Source organism: Leopardus geoffroyi, chromosome A1 (genome assembly GCF_018350155.1).
Source record: "Leopardus geoffroyi isolate Oge1 chromosome A1, O.geoffroyi_Oge1_pat1.0, whole genome shotgun sequence".
Lineage (NCBI taxonomy): Eukaryota > Metazoa > Chordata > Mammalia > Carnivora > Felidae > Leopardus > Leopardus geoffroyi.
Window position 1 is genome coordinate 16,373,518 of NC_059326.1, and position 24,996 is coordinate 16,398,513.

The 24,996-nt window shown below is 36.2% G+C and overlaps 1 protein-coding gene across 5 annotated transcripts in view; it reads right to left on the minus strand.

The window, feature by feature from the left end:
- Nucleotides 1–24,996, minus strand: part of TRPC4 (transient receptor potential cation channel subfamily C member 4) — a 200,141-nt gene that overhangs the window by 29,020 nt on the left and 146,125 nt on the right. For all 5 annotated transcript variants that reach the window (XM_045474781.1, XM_045474773.1, XM_045474753.1 and 2 more), the window contains 2 exons: nt 9,819–9,958; nt 73–386 (listed from right to left, as the gene is read on the minus strand). In XM_045474781.1, the coding sequence (XP_045330737.1) occupies nt 73–386; nt 9,819–9,958 (454 nt within the window). The remainder of the gene's footprint in view (nt 1–72; nt 387–9,818; nt 9,959–24,996) is intronic.

A 24,996-nucleotide genomic window follows, 5' to 3' on the forward strand; every position in this document is an offset into this window, starting at 1 on the left:
GGTTCAAATTCATAATGTAATACACTCTGCATTCCGCACAGCGTTACCAATAAAAGTGTCTGTTCGACTTACGTTGAAAATGCATTGTTCTGCTTTTCACATCGTATGCCTTTACAGCTTAACCCTTTTGTTTCTTCATAATAGAAATACAATTGATTTAGGCCATTTGCAAATGCTAGCAACACAAGGCAGTATATGAATAGGAACTTCAAAATGTCCAGGAGCATTCTTCCCAGAGATATTTGCAGAGGCCCCAGGTGAGAATTTGCAGTAAACAGTGAGATCAGGCGCAGGGAACTGAAGATGTTTGCGATGGCAAATAAAGCTTCAGCCACTAGAGTGGGATGCCACATGTCCCAAGATTCTCGTGGATTCAGAGCACTGTACTGGAGAGAAAAGAGAAAGTAAAACAAACTCATATGTATATGACTATGTCAAGTTCAGGCTAGAATGCTTTTTCAGGTAGATCTAGCATCGTGGCCTATTGCCCTTCACAGCGGCTGATATCCTCCACGATGGTGGCAGCAATATTCATCTACACAAAAATAAGAGTTTATTAAAGCAATTTACAATTTATAAGCTTTAATCAAAGTGACCTTCCTGGTCTGCCCTTGTCATTTGTATGTTTGTTTATAAGTGAATTACATCTGACCTCGACCTTTCCGATGGAACTTTCAAAAAAGAAAAGGAACATGTTACATAGAAAAAAAAAAATCTGATTTTATATGAGGAAGAGCAGCAGCACGATAACAAAGAAAGATACATTATAAAGGAAAACTACAAATTTTGAACAAAATTATCAAGGGCTTTACTTTCTGTATTTACACACTTGCATAGTCTAGATGCATGCATGCAGGATACAAATTCCATATAAGTGAGTGCAAGTACTGGTCCATTGCCCTGGAAATAGGAATGACCACTCTGGGTATAACTGTTGGTGCTTTGTATCTGTTGTATCCTAAAGCAGATAAAACCCAATTTGGAAGCCATCCTGGAAGTCAATGAATTGTTAATTTTGTTATATTTAATATGTAGGACATGTGATTTTTTTGAAGATTCCTTAATTAGATAAAATATGTGATCTAAGAAAGAATATTTGCTACATTAAACTTTGACCAGCAATTATTTAAAAAGTAAGACTTAGTTGACATGTCAGCTTTAAATTATCTTGACATTGAGCTGCATGAAAAGCAAGATGAGTTTTATCCCTTGTATTATTGAGGTAAATTTATATCCTTAAAAAAAAAAGGCCAAATATTCTTTTTGAAATACTGTGTTACAAAAATCTATAATTAAACTTGTGTAGGAATCAAACAATAAATTGAGTCATCTTCTTCATACACATCCCTAAAATATATGTCCAAACAACATGATCTTTTTCCTAATAATCATGTTAGCAAAAACAGTTCTACTCCTGTATGAGTCCCATTGGAATATCAGAATATTTCTATTCTTTTTATATTGCATTTTATACCAAAGACCTTTACAAATGTTAATTAATTCTCTTGAAACCAATAGATAGTATTCTTTTAATCTCCCCGGGGACAAAATACATCACAAGCTCCTGATTTTGTTCAACACTCAGACTCTTGCTTGAATGACAATTTAAAACAATCCAATTTGAGCTAAAGGGAAATTATTTTCTATTTTTAAATGCTGATAACTGTTCTTGAACATTCTCAACTTTAGCATAAAATAGCTAATCATTGAAGACACATGAAGAATTAAAAACTTAATATTTTTTATTCATTATCACAAGTATCAGAGTGAGGGTTTATGGTATCAGCCACTACCTAATTCTCTTCTCTTGGTTGTCCCATATATGATGCCACCTCTGCCTTCAAAGACTAAAACCACCTTCACCTTCTTTGTCTTGCTTCTCCCGAAAGACACGTTTAAATAGAGAACATCCCCCAGCCCCCCATTGATAGCTAATTCTATATTTCTCTTTTTCTTTAAGCTAATATGGCTTAGGACTATATCTCAAAATGTACAAAATGTGACATAGTAAGCATTCTTAAGGATGTGATCTTTTTACTCGGAATTCCTCATAACGTTTAACACAATATCCTGCACGGCTCAAACATTTTCTCCCAATGAGTACTTACTGTCCCGTGAGGATGGAAGGGACACCTGATAATAAAAATGCTCTAAGAGATTAACACAAGGTGCTGTGGGAATATAGAGAAAGTAATAAATTCTGTCTGGGGCTGATGGGGCCAGCAATGAATAGAGACTATATGTTGTTCAAGCTTTAAGGGTCCTTTGCTGTTATGGCATCTACTGGAGACGCTGCTCCTCGTTCTAGATTTCACAGGCAGTTGGAGGCAGTTGGATATAGAATCCATCATCACATGGTGATATGGTACTTTAGATCCCTTCTTAGCAAATTGTCTCAGCTGGGACTTGCAAAATCATGCGAAAGGTTTTCCATTTTACAAATCATGAGATGCTAGATTCTACCCCAGTATAATTACCCAAGTCTGCTTCAAAGTCTAGCACTTCTGGTAATTGTTGGGAAACAATGCTATGTGAATCTGTTCACATTTATGCATGGTCAGGGCTTCCTGAGCAAAACATTGCATGGCTGTTAAAAGATGTCTGAATGGCAAATAAGCCTTGGAAGTTAAATATAGAGACTTTCTGAGAGATTTGGAAACATCTCCCCTGGAGCCATCTGCTTAGATTCTAAGGATAATAAAACTAGGGACCTTTGCCTCCCCTGAGAGAATTTGTTTACTTTAGAAAGTTAAGGTCTTTCTCTTTCTGGGGGGGGGGGGGCGGTGGGGGAAGATGGGCAGCTGGCACAGCTGCACTCTATAAGCTCTGAGATTCATAATTTCCCAGTACCCCTCCTGTGTAACAAACTCCTGCATGTGAAGGGTGCATCTGGCTCTCATCTGTCGCCCTGTGGGGAATTGGAGCACGGGGGACCAATGTTAAGATTGTTATGTAAGTAAACAATTTGTCTGTTCTCCGATCCAGAAAACTTGCTTCCTGTCAGGATTAAATAGAGATATAAACATTTAGTAATTAGCTCTTGATTTCATTCTTTTAAGTTCTGCTTTTTAATTTCTCTCCTGTCATTCATGCATACATTTAGCTCTGGTTTCTACATATAGGCATTGTTTTACAAGGAGATTTTTAAAATTCTTTCAAACCATGGCATCCTTTGAACTTGTAGAGAAAAATTAGGATTCTTCAATGTTAAATGTATTTTTCCACACCCTATGATTAGGAATTAAAAGCTTAACTTGAATTTAAAATTTCTCTTTGGCTCTGTCTTCTAAAACGCAGTCACAAAATCTATATTCACGTTTTTAGCCCTCCATGTTTGCCTCTGGCCATTTGTGAGGCCTCTTCCCAGTGTCCCTAGCAGATCCTTCTTTCTCACTTGCTCCTTAAATAACTGAGTTTGCTTTGCAAGCCTCTTCTCTTCTCATTCTATCTACTCTCCCTGGATGTTTTCAGTGATCTCAACTGTCCGTTATGTGCTGATGACTCCCAGTCCTACATCTCCGCCTGGATGTCTCCCCTTACAGTCATATTTTATATTCTACCGCCTCGTTGACTTTTCCACACGGTTATCTCACAGGCATCTCAAGCACACAGGTCAGAATTGGAATTCGTGCTCTGTTGCTCCTCAAGCTCTCTCTCCATTTACGTTCTCTGATCTTAATGAGGAGTGGCAAATCTCCCAAAGCAGAATTTGAGGTTGAGCCTAGATTCTTCCTCTCCCAACTCACAGGCTCGAAACTAAAATCTCATAGATACCGCTCATTCCTCTTCGCTGGTACCCTCACTGTCTTAAAGAAGTTCCTCTATTTCTCACAGAAATTATTATAATAGCCTCCTAACTGCTCTCCCTGCCTTGTATCTTATTTCTACTTTGGCCCATTTCCTCCAGAATTGTGTTTTAAAAGGGCCAGCAGACCACCTCATATCTTGCTTAATGTTCTTTCTTCAACGATTCTGCAATGTCCTTGAGATGAAATTCCAGTTTTTCAACATGTCATATGAAGCCTCTGGAATCTGGGTCCTGACTTTCTTTTGAGATTGATCTGCAATTTGTTCTCAGTTTGGTACTTAATGCTCTGGCTCAAACCTTTGATACTGGTCACTCCCCAGATTTCCCTCACATTCTCACCAAAATTTCTTTCTATGAACATCAGGCCCTATGTCCAGAGCAGATTTAAATTCCAATTATTATGATTCTTCATCTGCTATTTATTCATTAAATATATGCTGAGTGCCTACGCTGTGCCAGACACCATCAAATAAAATGCAATTTATGGTGAGCAAATAAAATGCAGTTTATGTCACATGAGCTTACACTATAGTGAAGAAAGCAGACATTAAATAAGAAAAGCTAATCCTTCCCTTGACAGGTACTCTTTGACGGGGATGAATGGATGCTAGGATCCTGCTGACCAGAGCTTGTGGTTCCATGTGATAGAATAATCCTTGAAAGAGAAAGATCAAGTCTGTTAATTATACTTGAATTAAAAAAAAAATAATTAATTTAAAAAAAGGAAAGAGAAAAATCAAGAGCTACTCTACACATTGAAGTCCTTCTAGGACCATCAATTCCTGGTTTCCTTTTTCTCTCAAGTATTTGCTTGTTGGTATAAATGTACTGTAGTGTCGTTCTGTGTGAAACCTTCATTTTTACTCAGATTTTTTTAAGAGACTAGCTCCTTTGCAGACCTATATAACAGAATATTCAACCTTGGATTACTGTCAGTTTTCCATGTAGGGAGCTTTGTCTAATGCATCTTCAGAACCAAACATCTAATAGAGTGCTTTATATATGACAGGAGGTCAAAAAGCATTCTAGGGTGAAGAATCATAGACACATTCATGGTTGTTAGAAAAGATGAATCATTGGTAGAAATGTGAGTATCTTAATATAGCTGGAATATGGAGAATTTGGGGATAGTGATGAATCTAAGAGGAAGTTGGAGCCAGGTTGTGAACACCTTAGCAGAATGTTTAGAGGAAGATGAACTGAATCATAATACTGGGTTCTTTATATATACGTAGTCTTTGATGCATACTTATAAAACTCAAGTAATCTATAAAAAGTGAATAAAAAATTAAATTGATACAAAATGAAAATATTTGTCATATGAGAGTAAACAAAATGTATATACTGGTTTTAATTTCGATTTATAAGGAGAAAACCTTTCCTTGGTTTAGATAATAAAGTTGGTTAGATAATGAAGTAATGAAAGACAATAAGAAGGCATATGATTTTCTTCTGTAACAGATAATACTAGATTAAACAATTGGGATTTAAATCTCTACAGAGCTCTGTGCCATAAAACTAAAGAATATTTAGAAAATTCCATAATTTGGACAGTATACTGTAGTTACAGCATTTGTGAAATAAAAACAGTATTTGCCTCTTTTCTAGCTCATAAGAATAGATCAATGAGATATATACTTAGAACTATTTAGAAGAATAGTACTAAGAAAAATTCCATCATGACTGTTAAAATAAATGCTCTTATCTATAATAAATTTAATTTTTGAAAATATTACTTCTATTACACAGTGGAATAGGCATAGGAATTTAGTCATTTCTGCCAAATGACTGAAGATAAATATGAGACAAGTTGTTCATAGAAAAAAGGACTGGGAAATATTTAGGACAAAACCAGTTCTAATGAAGATAAAGTAACATTTTTTTAAGAGTGCCCAGGCATCAACGAGCTCTGGATTAACTAGTATTTCATACAGAGTGAGAAGCAGAAGTGGTTGACAAACCTTCTCCTTCAAGAATTAAGAGCAAATAAAAAAAAATAAATAAAAGCTTACAATCAATCCATGAGCCGTGAAATGTTCAAGAATCAAGGTATTTAAGGAAGCACCACACAGCCTTGCATGTAAGGAGGAGAATACTGAAGTCACATACTTTTCTACTGTCTATGTCTCTACAATGCAATGCTGTTGCATTGTACATAAAAGTTAAAACAACTACTGAGTGCTTATATTAAGCTCTGTTCCATGACATTAAACGTGTTTATTAATGTAATCCTAACATTCTATAGGATTTGATTATTAGTGTCATTTTATACATAAGAAAATTGAGGTATAGATTAAGTAACTTGCTCCAAATCACACAGGTAGGAAGTGGTATCAGTGATACTCAGATCAAGTATGGATCAGAGCTCAAATCATGGCCTTAGTTAGCAGGACCCTTTGGTGTGTGTGTGTGTGTGTGTGTGTGTGTGTGTGTGTGTGTGTGTGTATGTGTGTGTTAAAATTCCCTCTAGATGAATGAATCACAAAATGATAAACCAATTAAGCAAGTGTGGCCCTTCTGCCAGACCTATTCTAAAAGTTTCTCCTCCTCGATAGACCAGTTACAGAAAGGTTTCCCTTTTTGTGGACTAATAGTTTTTTTGGTCTGGATCCATGGCTTGGACAAAAAGACCTAGGGTTGGATTTTTGCTCCCATTTATGCACCTTCAGACTAGAGGTAGAACCTCTATAATATTACAGATAACCTTGTTATAACTCCTTGGTAATCTTGCCTGCATCATAATAGGCAAACTATTCACTGGGAAGCAGCATCAGGTGATTCAATCTACCTCATATTTCATAATTAATAAATCATCTATTTTATGGCTCTTATCTCCTAATTTTTTTTTAATACCAGCTCTCTATCAGCTTCCCCTATGTTCATTTCTCTACTTCAGGCATCCATTATCATTTGACTTATTCTCTGCTTAAATCTCATTCATGGCTCCTCTTTATTTAACAGAGCACAGCCCAAATCCCATAGCAGGATGTGAAAAGTCCTTCTTATCCTAGCCTTGCTCCCATTTGTTGGATCATTTCTCTTAGATACTGATCTCCTTTATACACTCAGACTTTTTTGCACATTGTATTTTTTCTCTCCGGAATGCTAATGCACTTTCATGAACCCAATGGATACCTTCTGGCTCTGTCTTCCAGGACACTTCCAGTAGAGTTGAGTTCCTTCCTCGATGCTACCATAGTCCCTGCTGTAGACCTTATCAAATGGGAAATTCTTATTTACATTCATTTCTCTTTCCACAACCTGACTGTGGACTGCTTAAAGGCAGGAGGTGTACCCCAGGTATCTTTGCATTCTCAGCAAACAGATGAAGACCTGGTCTCTTAGTATGCTCCCAGAAATTCTTATTGATTAATTCACATAATAGCTGTTTGCCTTATATATAGCACAGTCTATTTTTGTGCACAAATATAGCACCTTTTCCTAAAATAGTAACTTACAAATTATTTAAAATTAGCATGAAAATTGAATGATAAAAGAAAGGAAAGGTAAGTCAACAAGTCAGCATTACGACTCCCAAAGTAAGTGCTCTTTTGATTATTATCATCATTTAACAGGTGGTCACATTGAGACCTTCATTTAGTAATTTGCCCCAAATCACACAGGTTTCATGTGGTAAAGGCGAGTGTGAATCCAGAGCTCAATCTTTTTTTCAACTAACATAAAGGAAGAGACGTAATAAAGACATTTAAAAAGGTAAGTCTAATGGACTCAGTATATGAAGAAGAGGGAGGATACTGGAGTAAAAGAGAAGAAAAATTAATAATGCAAGCTTATTCTATAACAGGCACTTAAATTATATCAACTCATTTACTTCTCATACCAACAGCACAAAGTAGAAATTGTTAGTCTCCTTATTTTATAGATGAGGCAAGGGAGGTGAAGAAATAGGTCCAAGTTCACATAACTAGTAAGTGTTGGAGGAAGGAAGTGAGCCCAGAAAATACTACCTATCAAACTCTATCCATACAACTCAAGTTTTAGTTACACAAACTAATCATTCAGAAAGAACATTTTGTACTTTACACATACAATCACAGCTGGACTCCTATGACCGCAATGCATAAACAAATTATATTTCTGGAAGATTCCATGTTATTTACATCATTGTCAGCTGAGGTAATTTCTGTGCACTTTTCCATCTCCTTTTCTCCTTCTTCATCACATGAAGTGAGTGATGCTTGAATTTTAAGCATAAGTTTTTCCTTGGTGTAGTATTAGGAACAATGTTTATATTTTAATATTAAAATAGATGTTGCACATGAAGAATTTACAACTTTTTAAGAAAATTCAAATCCCCTATCTAAAACTGAGACAAAAAAATCCACAAGTACTCATTAATTTATGTAGTTGTACCTACTATATACCAGAGTTCTTATATATGAAAATGTATATGTACCATATATAAACACCATCAAATGTAATATGTAAAAGTATTCCATATCTTAGTACAAATATTGCATATAAGAAATACATGAAAGAAGTTCCATTTGGAATCAATCTCATACTTGTCTTAGCTGTTGAATAGAATTATACAGTCCAGTGTCATTCCAATCATCTTCCTTAGACCAGTTACATCAGCATCATCTGATGAGTTTGCTACAAATGCAAATTTAGGACCCTCTCTAATACTCTTAAATTTAGAATCTCTGGGGATGGAGAAAAGGAATCTGGGTTTTAGAAAGCTTTCCAGGTGATGTTTTTGCACTGGAAAGTTTTAGAAGAAATGCTATAGTTCTATATACCAGAGTTTTATATCCGTATTGGGCCACAAAAAAACAGATATATTATTTTTTAGTTGAGAGATGGCCAAAACAACTTTATAGACATACCTAAGGATCATTACAAAGAAAATAGAAATTGGACAGATATTCACTGAACAACAGACTGCCCATCTCATACATAGATGCATAACCTCCTTGGTTAAGACAGTACCTTCTGCTCTCTTAAGGTCTTCAAGGGCATTAACCTAAAGTAGATAGGAAAAATTACCAAGTTATGATTCTACTATTAAAATATAGCTTGATTTCCATGAAATTGGTAGGCATGAAATTTGGTGAGTGGCAACATTTTAATTGAACAAATTCTGGAAACTAAGGCCTTTCCAACTATGGGCATTTTTGACCCCGACAGAGCTGAACACTATACAAGGGAGACTCAGGCCACTATTTTAGGAACTAGACTAAATGAATGAGTTCACCTACACGTTAGGATTTCTAGGTCAGATCACTAAATTGCATGAATTATTCATGTAAAGCCCAATTAGACACTCTTTATTTTTTGCTAGTACACTAATCATTTTGAAACAAATTTTTAAAAAAGGAGAGACAAAGAAAGAGGGAAAAAGAAAGGCAAGAAGGAGATAATACTTTGATTTGAAAAATATCCCCCAAAGTACAAAATAATCCCAGTTGTCATTGCAGAACAAAATGTTTTGCAGAAATTATGTGGTTTGGAAAAGATTGATATTGTACAGAATCTGGGGGAGTGATGGGTGTATGAGACTTCAGGCGCTGTCATGTTGAATGGGATGAGGAAAAGGAAATTATATTCTGTTCTAATTATATCAAACTATATTAGTTTGAACTGAAATAATAATTTCAATGCTTTGAATGAGTAATATTTTGATTGGTCTAGGTAATGTTATCGGTTAGTTATAACTGATAAAAATAGATTCTGGTTGCCAAAATTTAAACAGTGTTTGAGGTAGACTGTTATGAGAAATGGAAAAGATTCAAAACCAGAGCAACTATTGTGAGTAATTTTGAGACATCATTCAAATAATATGCAACAAAATTGGGTGACAACTTCAAATTGTTTGTGAAATTTATTTCAAAACTATAATTGGGTATTAATAATGTATTTTATACTTATCTATCATCACAGAAAGATAACGCTCTAGGTAACATTATTAGTAAAATTAATAGCAATCAAAGGTAGGGAAGTATTTATCAGAACTTTATGCTTTACCAAAAATATAAATGATAGTTACCTTTACAAATGCAACGATTTTCAAAGAGATTGTTGCCAAATATAAGGAATTCATCACAAAATCCATTAGATTCCACCAATCATGGATGTAATCTTGAAGTCCACCATCCCACATTTGTTTAATTTCTCCCCATATAAAACCTGCAATTACAGAGAGATTCATTGTAAGTGTGACTTTCAATCAGCTTACTAACAACAGAGGCAAGTTAAAAATTATAGAATATTGGAGTGGCAAGCGACTTTAATGTTCACTACGTGAAGCATTTATTTTTAAAGACAGTAATATTCAGTCTCAGCCAGACTGTAAAATTTTGAGGACACTGAGCTAATTAATTGGAGAGAATGCTTTTAGGGTAGGTTCACTTTCTTTTATTCATCTGATATACTTGTAAGAATGTCCAATTTTTGAATCAACTGCAATTTCTCTGTAACTATCCATTTTTCTCATGGAAAATATCATAGCATTTACTTGTAAACAAATACTAAAAGCAATGTTTCCTTTGAAGTTGAGATGATTCAGAGTCATGAAAAAGTGTCGCTGGTGAACATAACTGTCTTAATTCCATTAAGCAGGATATTTTGTTTTGCCTTTGTAAGCAATTGGTACCTTTGGAGATCTGATTTCAGTTCTGGACAAAAGATGGTTATAACATGCATGATACTCCATTATAAAACCTTGTATCTAGCAATAGCTTTGAGACTGCCTCCATAGAAAATAAAAATCCCTTTCCTTTATAATGGTCATATTTTTAATAAGAAATGTTTTATTTTCAAATTCTAGGAAGTACACATAAAATATCACTATGTATCATTCTATTTCCATAATCTTGTTAAAATTTTATAAATCTAGTTTTGGGGCCCAATGATGAAAGAGAGAGATATCAAAGGGAGTAGAATCAGGAAATATTAAAAGGATAAATATGATTTCATAACTACATTAATGCAAGCAAACAATACGACTCTATTAAAATAATGAGTCTGGAATGTCACATGTGTAGCACAATGTCTCACATCTGTCTTGCACAAAAAGCCAGAAAAAGTCAGGTTAACTATAAAATCATAACTTTTCATGAACCTATCAGAGAGAGTCCTGATGTGAACATTAGCTCACCCATGGCAGAGTGCAGGGGTAAGAGACAAAGTCACCATATCCCAGAGTAAGAAGATTTCAGAAAAACTTTTAAACGAACTTCTGAAGGTTGAGTCTGAGCTTGCACAGAGGACAGAACCCCTGGGACTCAGATACAAGGGGAGTCTCCCTATTTGCATGTTTTTTGTTTTTTTGTTTTTTTGTTTTTTGTTTTTTGTTTTTTTTTTTTTTTGCATAGAGCAGGCTCCTCTCCCCTAAGAACAAAACACATAAGCCCCATGGGAGAAGCAGGAAACAGGATTTCCTAGGGTTTGCACCAGTATCATTAGAGGTTTCCTACCACAGGGCAAAGGTCAGGAGAGTCTGCACATGACCTGCAAAGTGTCACTGCCATAGGTAGTAAGGTATGGATCACTGAGAACCTGCATTGCCAATGCCCAGGCATAGTCCTACCTAACTCTGCCCTAGACCAGGACAACAGAGAATCTGCCTGTTTCACATCACCAGGTAACAATCACAAGCTAATAACTACTGGAGGAGTGGTGAGAGCATGAATAGAGTACCCCTCAGAGGCATAGGTGCACAGGGGAGGCCAAAAGATGTGGGTGAAGCAGGAATTCTGAGAATAGTCCTCCTAAGTCAGTCAAAGCCACTATAACAAAGTATCACAGACTGGATGTTTTATAACAAAAATTTATTTCTCATAGTTCTGGAGGCTGCAAGTTTATGATCATGGTATCAGCATGGTCAAGCTTTGGTGAGAACCCTCTTCCATGTTCTAGGTGCACACATCTCTCTCTATCCTTACATGGCAGCAAGAGAGCAAGCTAGGTCTCTGGCCTCTTTTTTCTCTTTAAAGTTTTTATTTATTTATTTTGAGAGGAGGGAGGGGCAGAGGGAGGAGGAGGAGAGAGAGAATCCCAAGCAGTCTCCATGCTTGTCAGCACCGACCTGATCAGGGCTCCAGCTCATAAACCTGTGAGATCATGACCTGAGCTGAAACCAAGAGTAGGACGCTTAACCTACTGAGCCACCCAGGCTTCCTTTTGGCCTCTTTTTATAAGCACATTTATCTCCTTCATGAGGACCCTCATGACCTAATTGCATTCCAAAGGCCCCACCTCCAAATGCAATCACATGGGGGTTAGGTTTTCAATATATGAATTTGGAGGGGACACAGACATGTAGTCCATAATACGACCCAAAGCAGAGTGAATGGTGCTCTGAAACTGATTGTGGCAACAAAACCCAAACCTGCCTCAGCTCCTGACTATAATGCCTCAAATTCCTGCCTTATGTTCCAGCAGAATAAAATGGCATGTCCATTTTCAGGCATCAATGCTATGTACCTTTGTCTAGCCTCTACACAGGCAGAATAAATCCCCTCCCTAGATACACACATGCACACCTTATACATCATATTCAAACTGTTTTAAAAAAGATAAAGAAAAAATATTGAAGGCATCAGGAGTGGGGGTGTGGTGGAAATAAAAGACACATTGCATTCAAAGGAAGAAATAGAAAACTGACATCAAACTTGTTGTCTGACACCATGTAAGACAGAGTAACATTATTATAGTGCTCAAAGAATAAAAATTAAAAGTGTACCCAGAACGTTCCACATGGCACAAATAATTCTAATAAATGAAGGCAATTGAAAGACCTTTTTTCAGACAACCAAAAACTCAGACACGTTATTGCCATGAGACCTATGCTATAAGAAATGCTGAAGGGATATATTTTAGGCAGAAGGTTTATGATACTGACCAAAAATTAAGTTTATAAAAAGAAATGAAAACATATATCCAGGAATGGTTAAAAAAAATAAATATAAAAGATATTTTTTTCTGGGGCACCTGAGTGGCTCAGTTGGTTGAGCTTCTGACTCTTGGTTTTGGCTCAGGTCATAATCTCATGGTTTGTGAGTTTGAGCCTTGCGTCAGAGCCTGTTTGGGATTCATTCTCTCTTTCTCTCTCTCTCTCTCTCTCTCTCTCTCTCTCTCTCTTTCTGCCCCCCCCCCAAATAAATAAAGTTAAAAAAAAGGTATTTTTTCTTTTTGAATTGCTGTAACATATCATTGATGGCCTAAAGCAAAAACACTAGCAATGTTTTGTGGTTTATAACATATATAACATATGTAAAAGTAAAATGTATGATGACATTAGCACAGAGGATGAGAAAGAGGAATTAGAAATATACTATCATAAGGTTCTTACACTACATGTAAAACAAATATTATTTGAAGTTAGATTATGATAAATTAAAATTTTACATTGTAAATCCTAGGGCATTCTCTCAAAATATTTTTACTTATTTATTAGAAAAAATTTTTTTAAGATTTTTTTAAAGCAATCTTTACACCCAATGTGGGGCTCGAACTCAAAATCTTGAGATCAAGAGTCTCATGCTCCATTAACTGAGCCAGCTAGGTACCCCAAAATATCTTTAAAGGTACAAATGAAGAGCCAGAAAGATAAATAAACATAAAATTATTAAAAACACTCAATCTGACAACAGGCAGAAAAAAAAATAGAGCCAATAAGAAAAAGTGGGGTAGATTTCAAATCCATCAATATTAATAATTACATTGAATAAAGCATATGGTCTAAACACACCAATGAGAAGACAGAGATTGTCATATATAAAAATGTAAAACACAGCTGTATTAAATTTATCAACAAGTTAAAAGCAAAAGAATAGTAAAGACACTATGAAATACTAATAAAAAGAAAACTAAGAAAAAGAAGCTCAGTTGGCTAAATTAATATGACTAAATATATTTCAGAAGAAAAAAATGTTACCAGGTACTGAGAGGGCTATAACTAACATAAGGATGAAAAAGTCAACTCACTGAGAAGACACAACGATACTAAATATGAATGCAGCTAATAAAATAACCTTATAATGCAAGATGCCATAATCAGAGTTGAAACAAAAAAGAGAGAAAGGTACAAATATAGTTAGATAGAGACCTTAGTATTCCCCTCTGTAGAACCAGTAGGCAGAAGTTTGGTAGGAATTTAGAAATTCTGAACAACACTGTCAACAACCTGACAGCAGCAATACATGCTTTTTTCAAATGCATGTGTAGTGTTTACCAAGAGATACTATATCATGGACTATATTAACATATGGAAAAATATTTATACAAGTTAAAATCATACAAAAGGTGTTCTATGACAATATAATAGACAACAAATCAGTAATGAAATGTATTTGGAAAATCTCCAAATATTTTGCAATTGAACAACATACTTCTAATAACCCTTGGTCACAAAGGAATTTGCAGAATAATTAGAAAACATTTTGAAATGATTGAAAATAAAAACACATCCAAAAAGGTCTGTGATGCAGCTTATAAAGTATAGAGTGGAGTTTATAGGTTTAAAGGCTTTAAACCTATAAAGAATAAAGGTCTCAGTGATTTCGGCTTTCATTATGACACTATGAAAAGAAAAGCAGATTAAGCCCAAAAGAAGCAGAAGAAAATAAACAAGATAAGAGCAGAAGTCAAATTTTAAAACATAAAACTTGAGAAAAATCCATGAAGATGGAAAATAGTTCTCTGAAATGGTCAGCACAATTGATAAAACTCTAGCCAGAATGGTCAAGAAAAAAAATGGAGAAGATATAAATGATCAATGTCAGAAATAGAAGAAGTGGCATCACTACAGATCTTATGACATTTTAAGGATAACAAGTGAATAAAAGGAACAACTTGATGCCCATAAATGTCACAACATAAAATGAATTGAATATTTTTCCTGAAAGACACAAACTTCTAGTCACACTCAAGAGCACATAGAGTAAAACAAAAACAAAAGCTAAAACAAAAACAAAAAATTAGTACACAGAGTAATCTGAATTGTCCTATTCCTATTAAAGTATCATGAATTCATAGTTAAAAACCTTCCAACAAAGAAAAATTTCAGGTCCAGTTTCTTTATGGTGAATTCTACCAAACTTAAGGAAGAAATAAGAATGCTAAAAACACAGGTAACAAACACTTAAAATAGAAAAGGAAGAAACATCTAAGAGATTAGTATTACTCTGATAAAAAAAAGTCTGGCAAAAAGAACAACTACACACTAACAACCTTTATGAATATGCACAAATATCCTCAACAAATATTAGTAAATTAAATGGAGTAATATATGCAATTGATAACAAATCATGCTGTTTTTCCAAGAATGCAAGACTGTTTCAACATCTAAGGGCCAATCAGTGTTATTTATGCCGTCAACAGATTATTGGGGAAAAAAGATCTCATTAGATGCAGTAAATGCATTTGACAAAATTCAACATCCATTCAGGATAAAAGCTTTCAGCAAAGTATGAATAGAAGGGTAATTTCTTGATTTGATAAAGGACATCTACAGAAGTATACAACTACAGTCATGATTATGTGTAGAGGGCCAGAGAATAAATAAGTTAGACTTTGCAGTAAATGAGTGGGTGTGTGTGACTGTGTAGTGTCAAAGGGTCATATTTATCCTGCTGGGCCATAGTTTGCCCGCCCTTATCCAGTATCTTGACTGTGGTGGTCTTACGTGATTGTGTGCTTTATATCTCTGTGCCCTGAAAAACAACAACAAAATGCACTACAACTTAAAAGCAACAAAAATGATGAGAGATTGATGTTGACAATTGGAAATAGGGATAGATTAAAATTAAATAAATATAATAAATACATACTATATAGTATATAGTGATTATAAATAAACATAATAAAATATCAACTGTGATATATTGCTGATAGGTATGTTTGCAAAGTCTTATAATAAAACTGTGGAAGAAATAAAAGTAAATTAGACATAATGGTCTATCATCACTTAGTGAAAACTAGCAATGGCTATTTAACATTATTTTTAAAATTTTATTTAAAATTTTAAGGCACATTTAAATTAATAACCCAAGAAAGGACTAATTTCAGTCAAATTGATTATAGTGTGCATTTTAAAAGGTTTTACTAAAATTCAGCTAGTTAACATACAGCATAATATTAGTTTCAGGTGTACAATATAGTGATTCAACATTTACATACATCACCTGGTGCTCATCATAACAAGTGCACTCCTCAGTTCCCATCACCCATTTCACCCATCCTCCTACCCACCTCCCCTCTGATAACCATCAGTTTGTTCTCTGTGGTTAAGAGTCTGTTCTAACTATAGACCCTTAACTGTAATGTGCATTTTGTTTATTTGTTTATTTATTTATTTAAGAGAGGGTGCAAGTGAGCAAGGGGCAGAGAAAGAGAGAGAAAGAGAGAGAGAGAGAGACAGAGAGAGAGAGAATCCCAGGAGGAGCAGAGAGATTGGGAGAGAGAAGTGGGGCTCACCAGATGCTGGGCTCATGAGCTCACCCTACGCTCATGACCTGAGCTGAAGCAGATGCTTAAAGACCGAGCCACCCAGGCGCCCTATAGTGTGCATTTTAAAGCCCTCTGTAGACCACTGCTTTATTCTAGATTTTACATCCTATATTACTCTTTGAGGTTTCTTTCAGATAAAATCTCTCTTGAGAGTTCAGATAAGATTGGGGCATAACTGCAGAGATGATAATGTTCGCTGCCTCCACATTGAAAAAAGAAACACATCAGACCTGAGTAAGATATGATGCATGCTCTGATGTTTGTAGGGAACTTACAATTTATATCATCCAAGGAGGAAAAATGCTAGGTACACTGGAAACAACCCTCCTCCCCCCCAACCTCCCCAGTCCACATCTATGATGCTTCCTCCTACTGAGCCTGGGGACAGTCTCAGAATTAATCACAACTTACGTAAGAAAGCTAAGGCCAAAACAAGCGACCTAACTAGTGCTTCACTACCAGTTAATAAAGAAAACAGAACTCAATCTCCTTAGTACTCTTAGACGTTTTCTTATTTTTGAAATTTCAAAATGTGGTTTATTATGTTTTATTTGCAACTCTACCAATATCCAGAGATGAGAATATGTGTGCACTGCAGTTATTAATTGAACAAATGCATTTCAAGTTAACTTTAATCAGAAGGCACAGAGATAACACTTCGACTATACCAGGTGAGTGAAGTGCCAGGCTCAGTCCAACTGGTAATCAGCTTTGTAATCTGAGATAACAGTCTCATCTCTCTATATGGTTGTCACCTCATTTCAAAAAAAGAGAGGTTTGGATTATACGCAATCATACGAGAAGTATAATTCTACTCCTGTGGTATAAATAGCCAGACATTACTTTTTCCTGTCTGGATCATTAAATTTTACTAAAATCAGTCATCATAATAGCTGCCATGAAGATTAAAAACTGTCTTGTACCAGAGGACACAGACTTGCTTTGGTCTTCCCCAAAATGCACAAACTAAATCTTTGATATGAAAATTATAGAAACTTTCTTGCCCAATGTAAGGGAGAATTCTCCAGAAATCAGAGTTTCTCCAAAACTGGAATGGATTACCCTGTGCATTGAAGATTCCAGTCCAGGGCCTGGAATGTCTTCCATCACTCAGGCTCCAGAGAAATTCTAGAAGTAACTACAAACCTGTTCTATCTGATCCCTAAAGGGCATTTCAATTCTATGAGTTCGTGAATCTGTTGTTTTCAAATTTGTATATATTATAAAATCAAATGTATTTTTCAAGTTTGTACCTATTATAAAATGAAATGTATTTTAAATACCTGTTAGCCAACCAGTGTGTTTATATCTTATTTCCCTTTATTGATAAATTGATAGCTCTCTTCTTCTACCAAACTGAAAAGCCAAATATGATTATTAACAGCCACCAAAACAGCTAACTGCAAGTATTTTGTGGGTAATTATGTAGGGGAATAAAGACACTAAGGTTAATGGCTTCAGAGGAAAATGGGGAAGTAGTTATAAAGAATTAGTTATGAGCTCAGTACAAAGCAAAATTTAACTTAGAGCTTCTTAGTACCTCAGCAGACTGTGTCACGTTAGATGGGTTCAAGGAGATGGCACTTTCATTGGAAGCTTGGACTAGGTGACCTCTAAGGGTTTTTAAGAAGGGTAACAGCAAACACAATTTGGAGATATTATAGTTCCTTTGGAGTTCAAAGAGTATATATTTAATCTGACTTTTTGGATCACACACACAAAAAAATTCTATCATTTTTGGCCTTTGCAAGTCACAGCTGTGTGGAGAAAGCAGAGATCCTGATGAAATTGAGGGCTCACACCATCATTTTTTAACCTGAGCTGTGAATACAACTGTCAGTCAGTGCTTGTTGGCTAATGGGTTTTGGGAGCTTGTGTTTTTAGAGCACCAGAATGGAGTACCACTTCATATAGCTCTAGTCACCACATACCTGTTTGATAACTATATATTTCTATTTCTTATGAGCACCATGGTGAAAATACAAGTTTCCCCTGTTCTGGCAATGGTTCACTGAAATTTTTGAAGAAAGCAGCCTTTAGAGAAGCTAGAGGGTGCTATTAACTGGCTGATATATGCATCCAGACAAACTATTCGTGGTAACTAGTCCGAAGAGAACAAAGCTTCAGGAAGCTTCCATCACAAAATGTTTGTCCTGTTCCCACAATGGGAACATTTCAAAATTTCTCTCTGCTGTTTATAAACAGATGACGTGATTTCTCAGAGTCACGGTGGAGGTCTAATTACAAGCATGGATGTCAAGACTGTGGGGACCAGTAGAGGAAAGATCATAGTGCAAATGAGTCAGAGAACTTCCTTTGAAAGATATTTATGGATGCCTGGAAGTTTTTCCTATTTTTTTTCTACCTTTCCCATAACAGTTTTCATCAGGGGCTACTCGAGTGTTCAATTATATCTTATCGTGTGAAGCCAGCTGTGGGGATGAGATGAGGTCGGGAGACCTCAGACGCCACATTTAACGGCCCTGATTTCAGGTGAGAAATATGTAATTCTGTGAAAAGACCTCTCGTCTCGCCTTCTCTTGCTGTCAGTATTTACACAAAGATTAAATAACCTCAAACAAAGAGCGGGTCGCCTTTTCACCTATGGCCACCTCAAAGGGCTTGTTATGGAAACCCAGGAGCTAGTTGAGGGATCTGACCTTGCAAGTCTCTTAATAGAACACTGAGTTCTACACTGTGGCACCAAATCAATGTAGATAAAAAGAACAAAAAGAATTCCTCCCTGCTGTATTTTCCCCCAAATCAGGGAACAAAAAAGTAGTCTCCAGTCAAAATTTTGCTTTTGCTTGGAGAAATCTAAATGTAGTTATTTTGCTCCATGGAGGATCACGTTATGCTGGACCCAAAAAAGGCACTCAGTTAGGAGGCAGCTTCTATTGTCTCAGTGTTACACTTAAAACCCAAACAAAGATAAAGACAAGAGTCCCAACGATTCACTTTCTGAAGAGAGCTTACAGAAAATTGTAGCCACCCCCGCCCTTCTAGGGCTTACTAAGAGGTAGAAGGACCATATCTGTTACCAACCACTTGGGCCTCTACCCCCATGGTCTATACAGAGGGAACATTAGGAACAGGTAGTGAGAAAGCCATGAAGTCAGGGTAATAGAGTTTTTGTGCTAATTAGGAATACCAGAGGGAGAGATGAAGGTGATTGCTTACCAGCAGTACCACCTCCCTAAGTCAAGTGAGAGAGATGCTGAGGAAATCCCTCATAAATATGGGGGATTTCTACAACAAGGAAAAACTGGCATTTCAATCTCTCCTGGAGTGTCTACTCAGGCAATGGACTTGCTCATCTCTCCCTGGGTCTGGATCACCAGGGGAAATAAGAAACCAGTGTGTTTTGGCAGTCCGCAACTGGCCGCAGCCTGACCTCCTGTCATTAGCTGTGGCAAGGTTTTGGGATGCCCTTGGGGAGTGAGTGCTTACCACAGGAAGAAGCTGGGCTTTAGCAATCTTGCCCTCCTGTCCTTGCCAGGGTCCTAGGACCCCAGAAGGAGTCAACTACAGGTTACAAGGAGTTGAGGGACTGGAAGATATCAGGCAGAGTTGAATTGGGGATCCAGAGGACGATGCAGCGTGGAGGCACCCAAGGCCTTCTATGGAACACACATGCACACATCAGGAGAGCCATCGGTCAAGGACTGTCATATAGGCTACACAGTATTAGCCAGCGATGCATAAAACCAATAGGAAAGAACTGTGACGAGGGGCCCAGTGAGGTAACGAAGACTTGTAACTTTTCCTGTCATCCCGCTTCCCTACAGCCACCAAGGAGGAGAACATAAACAGTTTATGCCCTTCTTTCCATTGCAGTGCTGGGGTTGAAGGATGAGCAAAAGATGGACAATTCCAGGTCCTCTGAGCGCTGGGTAAGGCCTTTATCAGGAAGAGGAAAGCTTAAAATAACTCAAGGTTTCAGGAACTTGATATCTACTAGACATATCATTAAGGTACAGGAAAAGATATTTGGTATAGGGCAGTTGGGCAGAGTGATCAGAAAAAGTAAAAAACATTTCATGTTTAGATTCTAGGGAGTTGAGACTCCTTAATTAAGCTTTTACATGAATACAGAATTTGTATGAAATTGTGCTTCCAGAATTGTTTCTCAATCTTTAATGTTTAAAGACCTCTGGAATTTCTCTTTTTTTAATTTGTGAAAATTTTTAATGTTTATTATTTATTTTTGAGGGAGAGAGTGAGACAGAGTGTGACCAGGGGAGGGGCAGAAAGAGAGGGAGACACAGAATCCGAAGCAGGCTCCAGGATCTGAGTTATCAGCACAGAGTCTGATCCTGGGACTCAAACTCATGAACCGTGAGATAATGACCTAAGCCAAAGTTGGACGCTTAACCAACAGAGCTACCCAGGCACCCCAAGACCTCTGGAATTTCTGAATTAATGAACCAAGGGGAGAATTAAAAATGTAAGTTTTTTGTAGAAATTCACAATTGTTATGACTTCAGTCAGTTGGCCATGCTTCAAGAAACACTGACTTAAAGGGGGAGTAAAACATGCAAAAGAATGAACCTGGACTACTTTCTTTCACCATACATAAAAATGAACTCAAAATGGATTAAGGACCTAAATGTGAGACCTAAAACCATAAAAATCCTAGAAAAGAGCACAGGTAGTAATTTATCTGACATTGGCCATAACATTTTCCTAGAGATGTCTCCTGAGGCAAGGGAAACAAAAGCAAAAATAAACTATTGAGACTACATCCAAATAAAAAGCTTCTGCACAGCAGAGGAAACAACAAAACTAAAAACAAACTACTGAATGAGAGAAGATATTTTCAAGTGACATATCTAATAAAGGGTTAGCATCAAAAATATATAAAGAATTTATATAGTCCAACACCCCAAAAAACAAATAATCCAGTTAAAAAATGGGCAGAAGACACGAACAGATGTTTCTCCAAAGAAAACATCCAGATGGCCAACAGACATGAGATGTTCAACATCACTCATCATCAGGGAAATTCAAATTGAAACCACAATGAGATTATCACCTCACACCAGTCAGAATGGCTAAAATAAAAAACAAACAAACAAAAAGCAAAACAAAGATAAGAAATAATAGGCGTTGGCAAAAACGTGGAGAGAAGGAACCCTTGTGCACTCTTGGTGGGAATGCAAACTGGTGCAGCCACTGTGGAAAATAGTACGGAGGTTCCTTAAAAAATTAAATATAGAATTACCATATGATCTAGTAATTCCCTTACTGGGTACCCAAAGCATATGAAAACACTAATTTGAAAGGATATATGCATCTCCTATGTTTATTGAAGCACTATTTACAGTAGCCAAGTTATGGAAGCAGCCCATGTCCATTGATAGATGAATGGATAAAGAAGATGTGGGGTGTGTGTGTGTGTGTGTGTGTGTGTGTGTGTGTGCTGTAATATTACTCACTCATAAAAAAGAATGAAATCTTGCCATTTACACAACATGGATGGATTTAGAGGGTATAATGCTAAGTGAAAAATTCAGTCAGAGAAAGACAAATACCTTCGGGTTTCACTCATATGTGGAATTTAAGAAACAAAACAAATGAGCAAAGGAGTTCTGAATTCTTGGGCTGCTTTTGCCTCCTTGAATTCTATTCCTCACATTTTGAGGGCAGTATTCACGGTGGATAAAAGTTGTAGTTCTGGAATTACACCAACTGGAATTTGAATCAAGTGCCTGCTGTTTATTAGCTCCTGATCCTGGGCAAGTGACCCAACTTCTCTCAGCCTATTTCCTCTCTATGAAATGAGATACTAACAAGATTTGTTATTAAATGAAGTGACATTACTACAAGTTCAAATGAGGATACACATTTCAGTCATTTAGCACAGTGCCTATCTTCTTGGTTTCTACTATTATTACTGCTATCAGTACTACTGCTATTGTGATTCTGAACTAATGAAAACCACTTTTCATTAGTTCACCCCCGCCCCCTAGTCTTTTACTCTGACCCTCCATCATTTGGTATCTACTCCTATCTCCCTGTCTTTTGCCCTCTTCCCTTGAACTATCTGAATCATATTGCCAAATATTTTCTCTAACAGTATTGATTTCACTTTTGGGCTACAAGATATGTATAGCACTGTCAGTACCTAAAACACTTAATTTTCTTTCTGATAAAGAAGTCATCGGGCCAGCAGTAGTATGTGCACAACAATTTTAAATTACACAAATATTTCATTGTTTGAAATCTGATAATCTTGATAAGTCTTGGTAAAGGTGATCTTCAACTTTTCCCCCCACACATAAAAAGGAAAATGATGATTACATGTCATAGTCCAATGATTATTTGGCTTTCTTGAAAATTAAAATGTCTCTTTAAATGAATAGGTGGATGTTTTGCACCTGTCTTTGGGTGTCTATGTGTGTCTGCAGCCAGTTTGCTGAGGTGGTTGGAGCACCTTGCCAAGGGAGAGAGTCAGGAGACTATAGAATATCTTTGGGGGGGGGCTGTTTGAGAAGATGGGTAATTCATGGGTGAGGCTGAGAGTATGAGTACCTGAAACCATACAATCTTGATGCCTGTTAGACAAAGATGTAGAAATGGTCCCAAGAAAGGAATATACTTATATAGAATTGTCTCTGTGAGTCTTTATCTAGAGGAGAAAGTGATCACACGTTTTCTTTTTACATTTGCAATTTGGAAGCACTTATTGAAATGTTCAGATTTGTTAATATCAATGCTTTAAAAGATAAAAATGTGAAATAAATCATGGAAATGAGAGGCCAATTTTGTTAGAGAAAAATTGTCAAATAAGTATGTGTTATAGGCAAGATGTATAATCCGGATATTATGAGCAATTCTTAGTTTATGCCTAGGAATCCACTAGAAGCTATTTTTAACAGAGCTCAGATTTCTTCCTATGATACATCTTTTCCTCAGTTCACCCTTCTCCTTATCATGCTCAGCGTGCATAGATTTATATACTACATAATTATGGCATATTCTTAGGCACACACATAATATCAAGTCACTTCAGTATCCATTTTTCCTTTCTCGTGGAGAACAAAGTATTTCCTGCTTCATTAATGTGATAGCCTCCATTAACACCTACTTTTATGAAAAATGTTACCCATTTCATAATTTCTTTTTGCTAAGCTGATAACGTAAGTCTACATCTCGATATTTCACATATATATTTATATCTGTACACTTTTTTTTGCAGGGAATAAGCTACGATACAAATTTGATTGTTACAGTTGAATTATGATGGATTCTATAGGACAATCAAAACTGGTTTTTGGGAAGGCCTTAAAAATTAGCATTCAAAAGTTGGTTTTTTCCCCATTTTACTTCATATTACCTTCAGAAAGAAAATGACATCCATTTGAGAAAAAAACTGCTGCTATAATTTAAATAAATTCTCATTATATATAAAGATAACATGCTATATTTAGTTTGCATGTAAATTTTATGTAAAAGGGAACTTCTGATATGAATATTCATTCTCATATCCCTGGTATTCTATGTTAAAAATCAAAACTTTGAATAAATTAAGAGTGTCAAGGTCACGGCCCATCAGAATGTAGAAGTGACCAGATCTCTAATCTGGCTCATGGCTCCTTTGAATCCATCATTCAGTCTTTCCAATAACACTTTCTCTCAGACACTTGAAAGGTATAGGTCTGTCATCAGGCCCATATGATAGAACTATCATTTTTCACTTTTTACTCTAGTTTAAATGGGTAATGTGACACTCTGAGTGCATTGGTGTCTATGTGTCTAGAATCTGCCTATCTATTGAGATAGTTCTAACTCTATTATCTGTGATTAGTTTTCTCTTTTGGTTAGGACTATATCTCCAGATGACCACATCCTAAGTTTGATCCCTACATGAGGCCTTTAGATTTCTTTGCTTATATGCTAAAACTTATCCTGACAGCAGACATCCACAAGAGTGTTGTTTGATGGGAGAAAGAAGGGTCAGTAACCTTCCATACAAGAAAGTCTGAAGGAAAAATCATTCAAAGGTACAGCTTATCAATGATTCCGCAGTGGAAGAATACCAGGGTTATTGCAGACTGTTTTCTCAAGATATAAAACTCAATAGACTTCAATTTAAATAGTCAACATGATGTTGAACTTCCAGAGGAAAGATATTGAAATAACAGGGAAATATTATTCTACCCCTGTACAAAATCGCAAGATATCTGGATCTGTCAGACCAAATAAGTTTGAATTGTAGAAACACAGAAAAGTATATGAAAGAACAGAAATTCCAAAGCAAAAACATACTTCTTAAGGAGATAAAGGGATCAGTTTGAGAGATTGTACTCTGCAGTTAGAAAACTTTTCTACTCAGGAAAAGTTAAAATTTATGGTATGAATATATAAAACAAATCAAAAGTCTTTTTGCCAGGATTATACAATGGGAGGTATAAAAGTTATCATTTCTTATAAATCATATCATAGGTCTGGGGAACAGCCCCTGAAAATGGAAGGAAAGTAAAGCGAGGGGGAAGGAAAAAGCCTTTCTTTACACAAAAAGTAGCCCACAGAGTGACATGGGTTGAAAATCTAAGTTGGTTCAAGAAGACTTGAGAAAAACCCATGCATAGACCCTCAATCTATCACTGGGAAAACTAGCGTGATGAGAAACATTTGTAAGCCATACTCTTCTCTGTAAGTCATTCAGTCTTGTTATTATAAACCTAGAACCTCACAGCAGAGGGACTGTG